This window comes from Chelonia mydas, chromosome 1, assembly GCF_015237465.2.
Source record: "Chelonia mydas isolate rCheMyd1 chromosome 1, rCheMyd1.pri.v2, whole genome shotgun sequence".
Classification (NCBI taxonomy): Eukaryota; Metazoa; Chordata; order Testudines; family Cheloniidae; genus Chelonia; species Chelonia mydas.
Window position 1 is genome coordinate 327,090,004 of NC_057849.1, and position 18,896 is coordinate 327,108,899.

The following is an 18,896-nucleotide window of genomic DNA, read 5'->3' on the forward strand; positions in this document are numbered from 1 at the left end:
CATATGAGGAGAGAATAAAAAGATTGGGACTGTTCATCTTAGAAAAGAGACGACTAACGGGGGATATGATAAAGGACTATAAAATAATGAATAGTGTGGGGAAAATGAATAGGGAAGCGTTATTTACCCGTTCACATAACACAAGAACTAGGAGTGACAGAATGAAGTTAATAGGCACAGGTTTATTGGAAGTATTTCTTCACACAACACACAGTCAACCTGTGGAACTTGTTCCAAGGGGATGTTGTGAAGGCCAAAAGTGTAACTGGGTTGATAAGAGAATTAGATAAGCTAATAGAGGACAGGTCCATCAATGGCTACTAGCCAAAATGGTCAGAAATGCAACACCACACTCAGGGTGTCCCTTCACCTCCAACTGACGGAAGCTGGGACTGGACAACAGGGGATGGACCACTCAAAATTTCCTTGTTCTGTTCATTCAGTGGCACAGGCCACTGTCAGAAGACAGGATGAATCATCAGTCTTACTGAGCATAGCTATTCTTATGTTCTTATTTATAAATATCAGTTTAAATTGGAAGGCACCCAATCAGAATGCTCTACAGCAATTACATTGACCAATGTTCCTTACAGATTGTCACATGAGCATCATTTGAAAGGTGAAACAAAAATTTATTTTCAGAATTCATCCTCAAATCCATTATCTAGCTACATATAAAGTGCTAAAGTCAACTCGACATTAACTATGGACCTGCAACAGGTACTTTCATAATGTACTGAACACAACAGAAATTGTTAGCTGATCTGTAGTGGACTAGAGAGCTATTCAAATTACCTAATTTGTGTGATAAGCATATCACTACTCAAACATCTCTTGCTAAATCATTCTTACTAAGAATTGAGCCATTCTTTGTTCAAAGCCAATATATAAATACTCTCTAATAACAGTTACACACTTGCTTCCAGGGCAGAAGAGACTTTTCTATGGTATCAACTGTGTCATGTTACCTTCTGAACAGAGAGGAATGTCACAGACTTCATGGCGTTTCTCTGGATTGCTTGTAAAACACCAAGGCCCTCCTTCTTCCCCTCGGGGATTCCGACAGTAGTTTTCCTGCAGGTCTTTACCCCGATAGCTCGAAGGCAAAAAGCTAGTTTTAAAATGACAATCATTACAGTATAAGAGCATGCAAACTTCATTGTGAATCTTATTGTATTCATGAACAGTTACAGCTTATCAAACTCTTGCTTGCTTTCCCCCATACTCTACATGTGCCTGCACACACATCCATATACCTCTACCTTAAACCATATACGTTTTCTCATTTTAACAAATGACAAGACCATAGCTAGATTCAGCCATCTTTATTCCTGTGGAGTAATACCTTACTCAGCAACTAACTCCACTGATTTCACCCTAGGGTCTCCTGCATTTAAATGTGCTTGTCAAATAGTTGCAGAGTTGAAGTAACGTAATTCAGTTTATCACGTAAGTGAGGGCATTTAACGGTAATCTAATCCACTAAATTTCCATTGTGTTCAGTATATATAGACACAGATAGATCTATTTCTATGGGGTAACTTGTGTGATAAAGTGCTAAACAACCTGTATAAAGGTAGCAGAAACTGTCCCTTAGATTGTGTGTTCTCAGTCCAGGTGGATCACCTTTATGGATAGGTGGGAGAGCTGTACTGAAACTTTCTTCTGTTGTAATATGGGTTTACAGTATGCAAACCAGTGTATGACAACTACTGACCCAGACTCTTTACATATTATAAAAAAAACCTCCATTATATTTTACACTTGGGGTAACCATACCCAGGCATTGCATTCTGGAATGTGTTTCCATCCTGTTCCTATATAAACTTTGACATTCTGATGCTGCGTAAGGAGACCAAGTAGGAAATTAGCATCATGCTCCTGCACAGTTTTGGAACAACACCTCCAACCACCAAACTAAGTGAAGTATTTAAGACATTACTTTACCCACTTTGTCCCTCTCATATCCTGTAACCAACACGGTTACAACAACACAGCAAACAACAATGGAAGATATATTTTGCCATCTGACATGGAAACTCCACAACACGAAGAAGATGGAAGACAAACTTAACAGCAACATCTACTTCCTGAGCAAATGCAAGAAACAAAACAACATCCCCAGAGAACTTCCATCTATAACCCTCTGACAACCACATACAACTCTGAACAGCTCTGCAAAAGGATTTCAGAAAAACTGAGGCGCAATCTCCTGCACCTCACATGTTCTGGAAGGGACCACCTCAAACGAGAAATCATCACATGCTCCCATACAGTGGAAGGGAAAAGTCATGAAACGTACCTGGAGATCACACAAGAAACCCAAAACAACTATCAAAAAAATCCTGGTGACGGCCATGCAACACCAAAACAAAAGTGGAACCATCTATAACAACAACAACGCCACAACCCACAGAACTTCACCTCCAGGATAAACCAGGGCACCAGGACCTACCACACGGACGCTACACAACACGCCAAAATCAACAACTACCCTAACTGGAACTGAATTACCTGTATTCTCCAACAGATTGAACTTCTCTCCCACCACTGAAACTGATATTATACTGACATGTAGAGAACTGGAAGAATTCTTTCACTGACTCTGTCTCGAAGAATTACTTCACAACACAGTTGACATCAACCAGAACTACCATGTCCCCACCGACAGTCATAACAAAAAAGAATTATCTGACTGGACACCCATCAGTGGAGGAAATGACACACTTGATCTTTACATCACAAAAGACTGTGGAATCCTGAAACATCATATCCACCACAATCGCTCCACGGCCAAGAGGTCTGCTATACAGTCCCTGAAATCCAGCCAACATACAGCGAGCAGAGCAGCAAACAAAGTGAATGCCCTCATAGTCCTCAGCTGTGATGAGTACATCAATGAGGCCAACTGACAAATCTCCAACACCACCCTCTTATAAGGAATTCAAAAAAGACCCCCATACCACAAAGGAATTTAAGGATATCATCAAATCTTTCCCCAGACAACTCCAAGAGAAACTCTACAACCTCCTCCCCCATGAACCTACCTCAGGGAACTTCTAAATGTTTCTCCAAGATACACAAATTAGGGAAACCAGGCAGACCCATCATATCTGGCCACAGCATGCTTATGAATATGAGAACTCACAGAAATCATCCTCAAAACACTCACCACAAAAAGGGCAAGTTTTCTCCAGGACACAAACAACTTCATCCAGAAACTTCACACATTAACAAACTCCCTCAGAACATCATACTTGCCACCATGGATGTCACCTCCCTATCTACCAACATCCCTCACCATGACAGCCTCTCTGCCTGCATCAGATATCTTCACAACAATGAACGACTCTCAGATATCCACCCAAAACACATCAAAATCATCCATTTCATCCTCACCCTTAAGAACTTTGCATTCAACAAGCACTTTTTTCCAAACCACGGGAACAGCCATGAATAGTAGGATGGTTTCCCAATATGCCAGCCTCTTCTAGGTCACGTCAAGGAAGAATTTCTGAAAATATGCACCACAAACCAATGAAATACCTGGTATACATCAATGATATTTTCATCATCTGGACAGATGACCTAAACTCCCTCAGAGATTTCACCACAACTTCACCAACCACCACCCATCCTTCATTCTCTCTAGAACACTCCCATATAAGCATCAACTTCCAGGACACCATGATCAGCGTCTGCAATGGAAAGCTACAGAAAACTATACACAAGAAGCCCATAGATTACCAGACTTACCTCCAAAGATCCAGTAACCACCCCAGACACACCAAGAAATCTGTTATCTACAGCCATGCAATCAGATACCACAGAATATGCTCCAAGAAGAAAGCCTGGGATACACACCTTAACACACTTAAAACAACCTTCACCAAACAAGGACACTCCTCCAGAGAAGTAGATTGCCTCATGGAATAGGTTACATAAACACCTCAAGAGAACCTGCTTCAATACAGAAAAAAAACCCAAAACATTGACTGTATACCCTTAGCTGTCACTTACCACCCCACACTGGAACTCTCATGAGGTATCATCAAATAATTACAACTCATACTTGATGGGGACCATGTCCTGAAATAAATCTTTCCCAAACCCCCTCTTCTGGCCTTCAAACCACCACCAAAGCTCACCAAGCTCATAATCAGAAGGATGCTACCTATAGACCAGGACTTACCAACTCAGAGCAGCACCAGACCCTGCCAAAATAACAGATGCAAAATGTGCATAGGTCCACTGCTGCAATGATCAACACGGCCCACAACACACCTTTCAAGATCCATGAGTCCTAAAATGTATACCACAACATGTGGTGTACCTCATCCAGTGCGTCAAATATCCCATCCTTTAACTTGTCCCTGCTCAGATTTAAATCAAAACCTGTTCCAGTACAAGGATTTAAGGTAAAATGAAGCTCCAGAACCAATCTGTAAGCTTTGGGGCAATGGACAAATCCAACTAAGTTTGTAACACTGGGCCTGACGTAGCAGAGACAGTCATGTCCTGAGATAGATATCAGCAAAAACAGAGGGTTTGGTCAGAAATTAGGAAGAAGGTGACATCCACCATGTCTGCAATGATTAAATTTAAGAAACTTAAGAAAATGTTGGAGTTTGGGTTCTGGTTCTTTTTATGAATTGGAGTGATATTTGAATCATTTCTTAAGTTTCCCGAATCTGTTTGCCCATGTCTAATTCATTGTTTTGGTCCCATTCTTGTTTTAGTTCCATTTGCAGTGAAAAAAGATGAGGCTTTGTGAAAAGTGAAAGAATAATTTTTGGAATCAAATCAGTAGAAAGTTTCTATCAATGTACCCTTACCCTGGGATTATCTGAATATAGTGAGGATATTTTGTAATATTATATATTTATAAATTTTAAAGGAAGACTATATGGCTCATAAGACTAGCAATGAGAATCAGAGCCTTTCACCTCTTGGTCATTGATTTACAGCCGTCTCAGCCAAGCTGTTAATGAGCAATGCCAGGATATGTCTTTGGTAGTATACGGAATAGTTTGGTGTTCTTAGCACAGTAGTTAATGGATGTGTCTCTATACTGCAAAAACAAAAACACTCTTTGGTTAGTACTAATTGTCACCCTTGTTGGCAGTCTTATCAGAGAGACCAGACTGAGCGGGCATGGAGTCTAAATGTTAGTCTACCCTCCAGATGAGAACACAGTTGAGGCACAATGAGTCGGCACATGAAGAAGCTTGATGTGTTCCTGCCAGATATTTACTCTATGAATAACCAAAAGACCATATCCATGGTTCTCAGTCTTGCACTTTTCACAGCATTATATTCTCTCTGCTTGTCTCTGAAGGGGGTTACAGTAGTGCTATGACTGTCATCAGTGCAAATCCCCAATTTAGAAGAGACTACACTTGCATCTTACTCTTTAAACTGAATTAACCAGTTGTTGCACTCATACAGCAGAACTGATCCAACTCATACAAGAAGTACAAGAACAGCTTACAGTTGCTGCCTCAATTGGATAACTGCATGGTATGAATGAATAACAAAAGGGGGAAAAAAGGAAAATCCCTGCCCACTCCCACACCACCAAAAATGTATTTTGTGTCTTTTTTTAACCTTTGGTTAATTAAGTCTTGGAACAGATTGAGGTGGAAAATACCCCTGTTACTCACATCCTGGTTGCAATCAGCACAACGTTGTAACATAATTTAATGGGAGTTTTTCCTTTTCTTGGTCCTTGGAGAGAATCATTTTCCTCATTTTACCCTATTTCATTTATTATTTTACCATCAGAGAGTCTCTCAGCTCAAAAATAACCATTACAAAAGCCTGGCAACAGTCAATCCAAATTACCCTAGGATCAGGATCAAAACCATTTCTGAAATTATTCATACTGTACAGCATTACGTAGAGACCCAAGCTGGCAGAAGAAGATGCACAAGCAGCATCAGCAGGTACTACAGCACCATGGTGGGAAGAGAGAAAGATGAGAACCAGCCAGGGCTAGTCCTTTTCAGACACAGAACTGTTCACTAGGACCCATGTAGCACAACCTCTCCCCAAGTCATGCGAGCTCAGGAAAAAAAGAATCTTCAGGAACACAAGCCAGAAACACAAGCCAGCAGGAGTAGCTAAAGAAGCAATTTCAGCCACTGATGAAGTCATTCTGGAACGAACAAGAAGCCTGCAAACCATCACTCCATTCATTTTGCTCCTATATCTCTTTGAACCTGCCCGTGTCTGTCTTGTCTATTTAATTTGTAATCTCTTCAGAGCAAGAAATGTCATTGTTCTATATTTGTACAGTGCCTAGAGCAATGGGGCCTAGGGTTGCCAACCCTCCAGGTTTTGCCGGGAGTCTCCCGGAATCAGGCCCTATCTGCCAGAGGCTACTGAAGCCAATACGGGAGATTTTAGGGCGCTAAAAGTTCGGCTGCACAGTGGGATTAAGGTAGGCTCTCTACCTGCCCTGGCCCCGTGCCACTCCCAGAAGTGGCTGGCACATTCCTGCAGCCCCTGGGGACGGGGCAGACAGGGGGTCTCTGCACGCTGCCCCAAGCACCGACTCCGCAGCTCCCATTGGCCAGGAACTGCGACCAATGGGATCTGCGGGGGCAGCACCTGCAAGCAGGGGCAGCACGTGGAGCCCCCTGCCCACCCCAGGGGCCACAGGAGTGTGCAAGCCACTTCCGGGAGTGGTATGAGGCCAGAGCAAGCAGGGAGCCTGCCTTAGCCCCACTGTGCTGCTGACTGGGAGCCACCCAAGTAAGTGCCGCCCAGCCTGAGCCCGCACCTCCTCCTGCACCCCAATCCTCTGACCCAGCCCTGAGCCCCTTCCTGCACCCAAACTACCTCTCAGAGCCCATACCCCCTCCTGCACCCTAACTCCCTGCCCCAGCCCGGAGCCCCCTCCTGCACTCAAACTCCCTCCCAGAGCTTGCACCCCACACCCACTCCTGTACCCCAACCCCCTGCCCCAGGCTTAGCCCAGACCCCCTCCCACACTCCAAACCCCTTGGCCCCAGCCCAGAGCCTGCACTCCGTCCTGCTACCCAACCTCCTGTCTCAGCCGGGTGAAAGTGAGTGAGGGTGGGGTAGAATGAGTGACGGAGGGAGGGGGGATGGAGTGAGCAGGCTGGGGCCTCAGAGAAGGGGTGAGGCAGGGGTGTTTGGGTTTCTGTGATTAGACAGCTGGCAACTCTAATGGGGCCCCAGGTTTGGTTGGGGCCTCTAGGCACAACTGGCATATAGAGTAATAACAGTAACAATAGCATAATCATTTTAACATCAAAGCACAACCTTCCAGAGTCTGGAGTAAGTACAAGTTTTGAGGAAAAACTTATGCAAAATTAGTAAACCTATTTTTTTCCATCACAAATGCCACCTTGTGATAACCAGATGTTGTGACCTAATAACTCCCACCGTACATGTTAGTAAATTCCAAACACTCCACTCTTTGCTTCTGTCCCATCTCACTCTAGCCTCCAATGATGACATTTTTTGATGTTGAGAAACAAAATTAGCATGCGACCACCTTGTTTATCATGACCTTTTCAAATAAAATCTATTGCGTAAGGCGGGAGGAAGTCAGCTTCACAGCATGCTTCTCAGATGAGTGGCCATCCAAATTCATTACTACAATGCAAAAGTAAAACTGCTAAAGATATTAACCAAATACATTTACAGTAAACCGAGTGCCTGTATCCTGCTACCACTAACGTCAATGGGAGTTTTTCCACTGACGCCGAAGAAAGTAGTATCTGAGAATAATTCTGAAAGGTGCTGAGTGCTGAAGTCTCAGGTGCTGCGTGAGCTAAGGACTCTGAGTTCCTTTCAGGATCAGGCCCTAAGCTCAAGAATTAAGTCCCATAGCTACTGTACCATTCTCCAATTATTGCTGTGTTATTATTTAATTTTATATATTATATATGTAATCCTAAATCTGAAAGCAAATATAAACCAAAACAATTCTGTGTGCATTTATTATGACTAGTTCTAAAAACGATAGCCAGTACCCTCAAATCCTCTACAAATTGCATGTAACTCTGCTTTAAGGCCAACTTCCTCTGAGAACCTCTCTCATGAGTGAGGTTAGTTTCTAAACCGTACTTAAAAGGTCAGAGTAGTAATGCTCCTCTGGAAATGAATGGGAAGTTATTCATTGATTTGTTTATTGATTTCAAATATGTATCCTAGGCTCGAGGTGCTTTAACAACGCTTACAATCCACAAGATTTGCAACATGAACCAAACTATAAAAACAATTGTAAGCACCTAAAACTGATAAACTAACATCCCCAAACCTGCCACTCTATATTTGTAAAACTATCCCTTTCCCAAAGGCCTGGGAGGGAAGTCAAAAGATTGGCTTTGCAACATTTTACAGTGCCTTGCAAATTTAAGGGACAAATTCTGTTCTCAATTACTGTTCACTAATGTAAATCTGGAGTAACTTCACTTCTCAGTGTAAATGAGGACAGAAGTTAGCTCTTGCATCTTTAACATCAAATTATAGATCTCTAACGTCTAGAAGGGATATCTAATGGGTCATCTCATCCATAACATGTATAGATAGCTGTAAACATATGATACATTGACTTTAAAATATATAGAGACTTTGATGGTTCCCAGGGTTGGTATTATGACTCCAGTGTGGTTAACTCCCATTTAAAAAAGAAATAGCCTAACTGGTTAGATGGATTGGTTGGATTTGAATGCTAGGGCCATCAGCAGAAAGAAAGGAAAAGACTGCTCTATAATCTTCCTGAGCAGCCCTAATACAACTCCTTGCTCCCACCCTGTGTTCACATCTCATCATTTGTCCTCTCTTCATTGCCCTCAGCTGTAAGACTCAGCTGGCTGGACACACCTTTAATCAGCACCTTCCTTCAGAGCTAAGTGTGGTGCAGGTTAGAAATCCTACACTCATCACCCACGACGCTTCCACTCAGTGCATTCCAGAAGCAGCATCCTCCACTGAGTAACCTTCGTGCAGCAGCGCTTACCTCCACCCAACCCCCAGTAGCAATTTCCTTCCAGAAATACACCCCAACTCTCTCCACCCAGCCCAGCATCTACCCAGCAGCAGCCAGAAGCACAAAAAAGCACTCTGTAGCCCCCCACCCCCGCCCCCTCGCCCCCTGCATTTCTGAAATATACACCATCATGCTATCTTGGGACATTTATGATTGTTAAAAGTAATCTCAATATTTAAAATTTGCATCTATAAAAGATAATTAACTTGGGGCCCTGGCAAAAGAGAATATGACTGTTTTGGATCACGGGCAGAGAAAGTTTGTAGATCCTCAGACTCCTTTAATTGTTTGATCTGGGATATGAATTAGGCCATAACTAGGTTACAGAATTCAATGGAGCAATTCAGCTACTCAATGGCATAACTGAATTCAGAATCTGGTCTACCATCTATCCCAAAAATCCTTCATTTTACATATAGGTTGGTAACTGGAAAGGTCATTTCAGAGACTGAGGGGGTGAAATGCCTGAAGTTCTGGAAGAGGAGTAGGATCAAAGACCCAATACTCATTTGTAAAATTAAAAATGAATCAGGAGCAACACCCCACCATACATGTTTGTATTCCATGTTCTTTAACTTTAATGTACAGAATACCAGCAGAGTTCCAAGAGAGTCTGCCCTTCTTATGTTCAGACTATGCTTACCTGTGCTCGTGGGGTATCATAGAATTCCATGCCTGACACTGGATGCCACTTTTGGTAACAGATATTGTTCCCTTGTAGTTTGCGCCTTTACCAATGATACAGTTTCTAATGTAGTCTGTTGGAAGAAAACAGAGGAAAAAATAAGAACCTAGTGGAAAGTCTTGTTTACTTGTTGAAAATTAGAGCTGGTAAACATTTTTCAAACTAAAAAATTTTTGTGGAAAAAGTAGCCTTTTTTTTCCAGAAAGTTTTATGTTTTGTTTTTTTCTAGAAAGGCATGCAGCTTTTGGTGCAAAAGCTAAAAATCAATTATAATGTCATGTCATATTTTTAGTGTTTCCACAAAGAAGTGCCTTTTTTTTCAAAATACTTAATCCTAAACACTATCAAAAATGCTACTGAAAAGGTAATTACGATTTTTCATTTACCAAAAGCACATTCTGAGCACTTTCAACGCACACTGACATCAGTGACCCAAACAGGAACAGCACCCAATCCTATGGCAATAACCCACTGGATTAGGCCCTTAAGTAGTAAAGTAAGCGGCAGTGCAATCCAGCACATAATATGATACATAAATACCAAAGGTCACACAACTCAGACTCTTAAATATACAGTCCATCACTGTGCTGTGCATCTCAGCAAAGATAAAGGGCATCTTGTAAACAGAGAGTTTTAAGGCACAACACATCAACTCCTCGAATGCACAAACCATCCTTTCCTCAGGCCAGACACACAGTCATAAAGGTCACTTGCTGACTCCCTTCTCTGTGCTTGGGGAATAAATCAGTTACCTTTCTTTTCATATAGATCAAATGCGTGGTCTTGCTTTTTCCTCACTCCATTCGTCATGCTATTGAAAGAGAACCAATGGCATCGTTTTGTAGCTCTGTCAAAAGCAAAGGCCCTGAAACGAAAATCTCGATAAGGAAAGGAATCCTACATGGTTTACAGCAATGACAGATGGCATATCAATGAATATACTATGACAATACATCTATTTTTACTGGGAAATGCACAGAAGCAGCCCAAATTGGTATTTAAATCCACAATTGTGCTGACAAGCATTCAGAAACAAAGAAATTAAGTGGTTGTGGTTGTAGCACTAAATACCAGTTTTGCTGCTTGCACTAATCTCAGATTGCACTTGTCATTAAAAATCTCTATTTTAAAAGTAAGACTAATGTGGCTGAGGCAGTACATGAAGCCCCAGTTGTGCTCTTTTCTAAAAAAGACATTCCCTTCTGCTACAAGAGCTGTGGAAAGATATACTGCATTGAAACCCACAGGCCAAATTCATTCCTCATGTCATTAGATGCAACTTAGTTGACTTCAATTCTGTGGACTTACACTAGATATGAATGTGGCTGATTAACTTGAAAATAATGACGATACTGTGTACCTATACAAAATCTTCCACCCCAGGATCTCAAAACATTAACTGAAACTTGCACGCCTCACAGGGATGTAGTAAGTATTTCACCCATGTTGCTTAAAGATAAATGGAAGCTCAAAGCGGAGTCAGGAATATTAGCTCACGAAAGCTTATGCTCAAATAAATTGGTTAGTCTCTAAGGTGCCACAAGTACTCCTTTTCTTTTTAGGAATATTATTGTTAATAATTTCAATTATGATAATCCCCTTTCCTCCCATCCCTGTCCTTTGCTGTTGTTTCGTTCCACTCCACTGCTGACTTCTTTGCCCCTTCTCTCCCACCACAAAGTATATCCCTCTAACCTCAGCCCTTTTCTTCTCCAATATCTGCTTTCTTCACTCTGCTCTGGTGCTACTCAGCCCTATTGTAGAATATCTCATGACCAACCAGACTTCCTTCGCTACCGGTTTGTCCACTCCTCCTTCAGTTCTGCTTTATTCCTTCCCAGAATAGCACCATTTCTCCAGCTCTACTGACTCCCACTATTTCTGCAGCCTTATTAATAGACTTTTTAAATCTTTGACTCCTTCCTAAAATACCCCATTTCGTAGTGCCCCAAACCACTGTCTCTTTGCAAGATTTCATTGCCTTTTTCAAAGAAAAAATATTACAAGATAAGATGCAATCTCCCTCCCCTTCATCTTCTCCCCCGTCACCACCACCGTTTCTCATCCCTTCTCTAACCACTCTACCTGTTCTTTGGACTCCAACCCCTCCAAGCTGTTAACCTTCATCCCTCTGCCCCTTCCTCAGCCTCTCTTCTGCCCAGTTCTCCTAAATATGTCATATCTGATCTCCTCTTTTCTCACAAAAATTCAACTATTGATCCCATCTGCCTCTCCAAATATATTCTCATTTCCCTTCTTCTCTTCACTTCTAAACTCACTGAATGCATCATTTACAGCCATTTCCTTGAGTTCCTCCTCCAGCTCCATCTTGGATATCTTCTAGTCTAGCTTTTGCCCTCTCCACACAAAGGATTCTAACAATCTTTTCCTGATCACATTCTCAGGGCTGTTACACTCCCCAAAATTATTTCTATTATTATTATTATTATTGGAACTGACAGTGAACCAAAAAGTAAATTAGTCTCACAGCTTGACCAGACAGTTTTATCTTATGTACATAGTTTCATTTTCTGATTGTCACACTCTAGCACAATGCTGAGGATTGGGCTCCCCACTCTAAAGGGGAACGTTATAATTATATTTATTTCTAAATATTTATTTTTCACTGGCATTAAAGAAATCATGTCGCCCTCTGTGCACTTTATATCAATGCTTAGGGCCAAAACCAAGACATACCAATTGAGGGCCCTGGATACATAAAATCAGTCCAGTTAATGCTGGATGAGAGGGCTGGTTTCTGGGAGCCTAGGCAAGAACCGTGCATTTTCCGACAGTGCCTAGAGCTGTGCATAATGGAAATCTCTGTCTGACACTGTGGAGGGGGAGTCTGGTGGCAGCCTACGGAAGCAGTAGATGCAGGGCCTGTGGATCCATGATTAGGCATATCTGCGATTCATTCTAGCTCATGAAGCAAGCAAACATCAGAAGCGGGATAGTGCTGCCACTCTGCCAGCTGGACGCAGGATTCCTCCCATCCCCCACTCCTCCCAAGCCCTTGTATGTATCTCCCCAGTATGCAGCTTTTTTACTCATGCTGTGCACAGAGCAAAGGATTTGCCTCTGAATGAATGCAACAGCTACAGTTGTGATGGAAAATCCTTCACAAATGAGAAAGTAATGAAAAAATATGAGCAGTTCTAGATTATTTTTCATAATGGATTAAAATAACACACATGTATTAACCTACTTTCAGGACACCACAGCCAGAGCAGCCACAACTCATGAATGCTTGAAGCAATTTTCCTGAGCAGATGTAGGAATTTAGCATTGTTCAAAGTCTGGCAGAGTTCAGAAATAATTTTTATATTATGAAACCTAAGTAATTTTATTGTGGGCCCCATTTCTGCACTCCTTCAGCTCAGCTCAGGGGGCAGGATCCCATGCTGTCTTGAATCTTATGTATGATCTGATCCAGTTCCCACTGAAGACAATGGGAGTTATGACTCTTACTTCAGTGGGAACAGAATTAAGCCCAAAGTCACTTACACCATGTGAAAAGTGAGTGTCAGTTGGGTGCAACATGCTACCTACCATTCTCATCAGGAAGCATTTTACACCCCCTGGCACTCATTTTTCACAGGTGTACACAAGGAGCAAGGCAGTGGGGTGGGGGAAAGGATCAAACCTAATGAACTTAGGGGCCAGAACTTGCACCACTGTTGATGACTTTCGTGGGAGAAGGACCAGGCTCTATGTGAGCATCTGAAGAAGTGCGTTTTTTACCCATGAAAGTTTATGCCCAAATAAATCTGTTAGTCTTTAAGGTGCCACCAGACTCTTTGTTGTTTCTGCAAGGGAGTTCTCTAAATAAAGCATCTGATCCTGGTCCCATTTGTAGTCAATAGTAAAACTTCCACTGCCATCAGTGTTGGTGGATCCCATTTTCCAGAACAGGAGTTATCTGCATCTCTCCTCTGCAATCATTTTCTTTCATTTGTAGTCACAGCCATAGATTAACACAGGCCAGAAGGAAAATTCAGGTCCAGTGCATAGTGGGCAAAATAGTGTGTTTTATTCCAAAAGAGAGTATAGATCAAGCATTACAATAGGCAGGGAAGCAATCAGCAGCATGATGTGTTGAAAAAAAGACAGCAGGCACCTCAGGATATTTATCACTTAGAGTTTTCCATTTGTAATTATTATGGAGCCCAAAATGTTTGATCCCATTGTACCAGAGATTCTATATATATGCCAATGAACTTCAGCCATGCACTTAACTGTGTTCCATGTGTGGAATTCCCATTGAAGTCAACATGAGTAACATGTAAAGAATGAAGGCAGAATATGGCTTAAAGTGGTGCTGCACCACTGCAGCTGTAATAACCATTTTATAAGCAATGGAGAAATTGAGAAAACTCAGACACTCATCTTTAACAAAAACAAACCTAAAACAAGCCATCCACATCTTAATTTGAGCACATTTCTTCAGATCTAGTGTGCAAAAAAAAAAAAAATTACAGATTGCACTGGTAAAGAAATCAGAACAACTCCTCCAATTTCACGTTAAGGGTTTGAGAAGACCAGAGAATCTCTGACCATGAAGAGCAAGATCACAGCTGTCAAAACACAAACTTCAGGATATACACTCTATCCAAGATGGCAGTCCCACTGATGTCAATGTAAGTGGTGTGCATGGCTAGAGGTCACTTTAATAATGAAACAAAAATATCAAAGATGTAATAACTTACTTGCAAGGAAACGGAAAACCTTTATTCCTGCTGCATCTCTTGGCACATTGTTCTGTCGTGTTTAACAGCTTGGTTTTTCCCACTAGTGATAGGTCTGATTTAATTAGCATAGTCTCGCCTGTCTTTTTGAAGTCATGAAGAGCATTTCTCCTTTTCCCTTTGCCCTCTGTCGAAGAACCCAATAAAATAAAAGAAAAGACAGACCTTTAAGGAGATCAGCCAAGATAATGATTTTACTTGACAATATATAAAGTTTATTAAGAAACCAAACCCACATCAGCCCCCATAGCATGGAGGGGGAAATATCACTTGCAGTCATTGATCTGCATTCGTTGAAACATAGAGATCTTTTAAAAATACAGCAGATAATTTCAGATAAACAATTGTATAAGATATTAGTCTACAAAACCAGAAAAGAGTCGGTGCCAGGAGTACATCACCTTATATTTCATGCTTTACTTTCCTATTTCTCCTTTTGTACTTTTTTGCTCTCCTCCCTACAAGTTGCAGCAATGCATGTTACAAAAGATGCTCAGCAGCAATTAGATTACAAAAGAGGTTCTCTAGAGCCTGTTAATTTTTGCAAATATAGGCCTGATTCATCATTACCTTGCACCATGTGTAGGTTATTTGTGCCAGTGCAAGGTGAGTTTAAAATACTACTGGGTCAGGATGGTAGCGTTTTACATTCATTGTGCAATGGTGTAAATGACTACACAAGAGGCAGGACAGCAGAGAATCAGGCCCCATGTCTCAGAACAGACTTCCACCAACTACAGGAGGGTTCCCAGGAGCCCCTGATTAAAAGTCCACCATCCCGTTATATGGAAGGCTATGATGAGTTCACTCCTTCACTGGATGCTGCTCAGTCAACCATCCAAGAGACGAATTACCCCTTGGGCTCCTCAAAATAGTTTGAAGAGGGTTGGGTTAGTTTGTTTTTGCATTTAGATCAGATTTCACCAAGCTTCAGGTATTAAAAACAGAATTCTCAGAGAGAGGGCAACCCTCTTGCAACAAATCCCTCCAGAACCTTCACTCTGCCATCTCCCTCTCATTTCAAACTGCACAAGTTGAACAATGGACTATAGCTACATATATAATATATTCATTTATTTTTCAGGGAGAAATTACAATCATTGCCAGGAATGGGCAGGTTAATATAGACTTCTTTTACCAATGGTGCTGATTACACTCCTGAGTTGTTGTTATTATGTGAAAAAGCTTTTGTTTAAAATGAAAATATTAATAGATTCCCTAGTTCCGCACTTCTTTTTCTGTAGCCCCTGTATTCAAAGGGCACATAATTAATCACATGCTAAGGGAGAAAATTTATGGAGAGCCCCTTGTTAAAATATCCACAGTGCATCACTGGTACCTATTTTCCCTTTATTGTGTAAAATCAAACAGCTGAAATGAAGTTGCCTTTTCCACAATACTGATTCTAAAGTCAGTGCACTGCAACACACATTTCAGTCTCATGTGCCAGAACTACCACAGGAAAGTGATCCTTTTAAGCAAAAAGTGGTAAAATGTTGAAAACGCATATCTTATAAGATTTCTTTATTATTGCTGAATTAGTTATATAGCGCCTGAGCTATATATTTTCTATGATAAAAGAAGGTGAGAATCCATTCAGTAATATCAAAGTATTTCTTTCCGGTTTCTGCTGATAACATTTCCCATCCACCGATAAGTGTCATAATCATAAATCCATATGATAATGGGTTCTTAAACTGTCACTAGCTAGCATGAGAGAGCTAGATAAAAAAGTGAAGTAGCTTAGCTCAGCCTAAAAGTAATGGAACATTGTTTTGTTTTGTTTTCTAAATGAACAGTTGTCCAAAGAGGATTAAGAGTTTGATCCAGCAATTTCAAACAACCTGATTTACTTTAGATCTGAAACAACTACACTCTGTGGCCCTGATTGCAATCCAAGAGGAAAGGATCAAATAAATCCTTTGTGTAACTCCATTACAGCTAACAGAGCTATACCAGAGATGAATTTTAACCATGAATGCTTATAATTCTAGTAATTAAAAAAAACCAGAAATAGTTAAATGAGAGCATGAACTTTTACTTTAAAAATAATAAAACAGAGTCATTGCGTAATCTTAAACAATTCTCAAGAAATGTTCTCTATGAGATTAGGGCCTCTCAAACGTTGGGCTGTAATCAGTAAATGATGTACGGCATGTAGGATGGCCACTGATGCATCTCCAGAAAACAGGACATCCCCTCAGTTGCCCCACGTGGCAGCATGATTTCGCACACACTGTGTGTGCAAGCCACACCAGAGAGGACAGAGTGTCATGCTCTGTAAAATGGTGTCTTCTGTGTGTGATAGCAGATAAAACCACTTCCAGTTTTATGTCAGTACTCGATGTGGATAAACCATACAAAAACAGGACTGTCCATCTTAAAACTGAATGAATGGCTTGCCTAGCCACATGTAATTACAATTCATCCCTACTCTCTAAACTCTGAGTAACCAAAACTCCTGGTTAACTGAGAATGGCTTATTTCCCTGTATTGCCTATACTGAAGAATGTTTTTTATTGATCAAGTCAGAAATTTATAACATGAGTAGCACTGAAGATCCACAACTCTGAAGGTGAATTTTGTAGGAGCAGTGCTACGTAGCTCAGCAGAAATGTAACCATGCAGAGCTTAGATACCTCATAAGTAAGGCCCTACTTGAATTGAGGGATGATTGTTAAAAAATTGCAGCTGAGTTGCGGACAAGTCATGCAAAATTGTGGAAAAGTAATAATTTATTATTTGCAGTAATAAAGTCCATTACTTTTCCGTGATTTTCTCGTCAGCCACCCAGAGCTGAGAGCGGAGGCTTCTGCTGTCGGCCAGCAGGGGCTGAGAGCGGGGAGTTTCTGCTCTCAGCCCTGGGGTGGCCAGGGCTCCCACTGTCAGTCCCATACATGGTGAGGCTCCTGTTGTCAAAATTGCAGTAGAAGCGTAATATTGCAGAATGCTCAAATTCCGCAGTATCGCAAGTTAAGTAGGCAGCTTCAGTCTTCTACAGTTTACCTTCACTAGCAAACAAGATGTTGGGTTTTGGTCTGGTTTTGATTTTTTGTTTGTTTATTTAAACAAGATAACTATCTCCTGTCAGTCCTCTTGTTGTACAATCCAGGTGTAAACTAGGCAACCTCAACAAAATGGTAGTTTTACTTCAATGTAGCTTGTGGAGGTAAACCCAGGCGGCAGAGAAGGACCTATGGATTACCTTGACCATCTACAAGAACATAAAGCTACCTTGTCTACATTAGGATTTTACAATAAAATAGCTCTCTCTTTGTAAAAACATTTTAAAAACACCTTTTTTTTTCTACTGTAGACACAGCCATACAGTACACAGCCACAGAGTAACTTCAGACTGTAGAGCAGAACTGAAGCTCTCCAGCAACCTCCATTTAGTCAAATCTCCAGTTTTTGCTGAGTTTTCATATATCCTCCAAGGTTTCCATAAAATGAGGGTTCATGATTCTACTAGGGAATGTTGCCAATGCTTATGACTTTATTTCTTCCAAGTTGTAATGAAGAGATACTGCAGAGGGTAAAATCCTCCACACCGCTACATGCGGCAAGGCGATAGATACTAGAGATCTACAACACATTTCCACCAATAGCAAATTAGACCAAGTCATTCAAAAATGTCAAGAATATTTTGAACCATACAAGAATGTCACTTGGGAAAGGCACATTCTCACTACAAGACACCAGCTGCCAGGTGAGATCATTGATCATTATGTGAATGATAACGATCACAGACACAAGTAATCAAACTAAGTTACCTGACTTTGAACAGTTAACAGATGGACTAATTAGAGAGTAAATTATTTGTGGTATTACTGATAACCAGTGCGAAGTAGGATTAAGAAAAGAACTTACCTTTGCAAAGAACAGTAATTAAATGGCTAATGTAAACTATGCTTCCCAAATGAATTGAGAAGCAACCAATGAAAGGACAGAACTGCATCTAATTAAAAATGTTCACTGAGGCACAGAGGCAGAATAAACAAATGGCAAAGATTATATTTGTTTGGAATAAATGTGAAAACAACCAGAGTATATAATGCAAATTGTCCAACAAAAGAGCAACCATTCTGCAAGAGAATGCCACGAATTGCAAAAGAAATACAAAGGCAAAATACGTTAACAAATATACAGCTGAAGGAGAAAGCCGTATGGTGATGATGTAGAAACAGAGTTTCCTGATTAGGTCTCAATAACATTTACAGTGCAAGTGTAATCCACACACCTCCTGATGTGGTGTTCTGTCCCATCTAGTGGCATCAAGACCACTTAGAGAGAGAGATTCATGAGTTTGCTCGAGCCTCAGCTAACAGGCAGCTGGCTTTTAGCTCTTGTGGTAGAGACTCATGAACTAAGCTCCAGAGGTTCCCAGTTTGATCCCGCCGATGCAAGATTTTGTATAATCTTGTTGGTGTTACGCAAG

At 41.1% G+C, this 18,896-nt stretch overlaps 1 protein-coding gene across 2 annotated transcripts in view; it reads right to left on the reverse strand.

The window, feature by feature from the left end:
- The window catches only part of HGF (hepatocyte growth factor), a 73,500-nt gene that overhangs the window by 45,825 nt on the left and 8,779 nt on the right, over positions 1–18,896 (reverse strand). Inside the window, exons 2-5 of one of the 2 annotated variants that reach the window (XM_027823227.3) lie at positions 14,420–14,585; positions 10,463–10,575; positions 9,669–9,783; positions 969–1,111 (exon numbers count right to left, since the gene is read on the reverse strand). In XM_027823227.3, coding sequence (XP_027679028.2) covers positions 969–1,111; positions 9,669–9,783; positions 10,463–10,575; positions 14,420–14,585 — 537 coding nt within the window. The remainder of the gene's footprint in view (positions 1–968; positions 1,112–9,668; positions 9,784–10,462; positions 10,576–14,419; positions 14,586–18,896) is intronic. The other variant, XM_043552405.1, reaches the window with a different exon arrangement.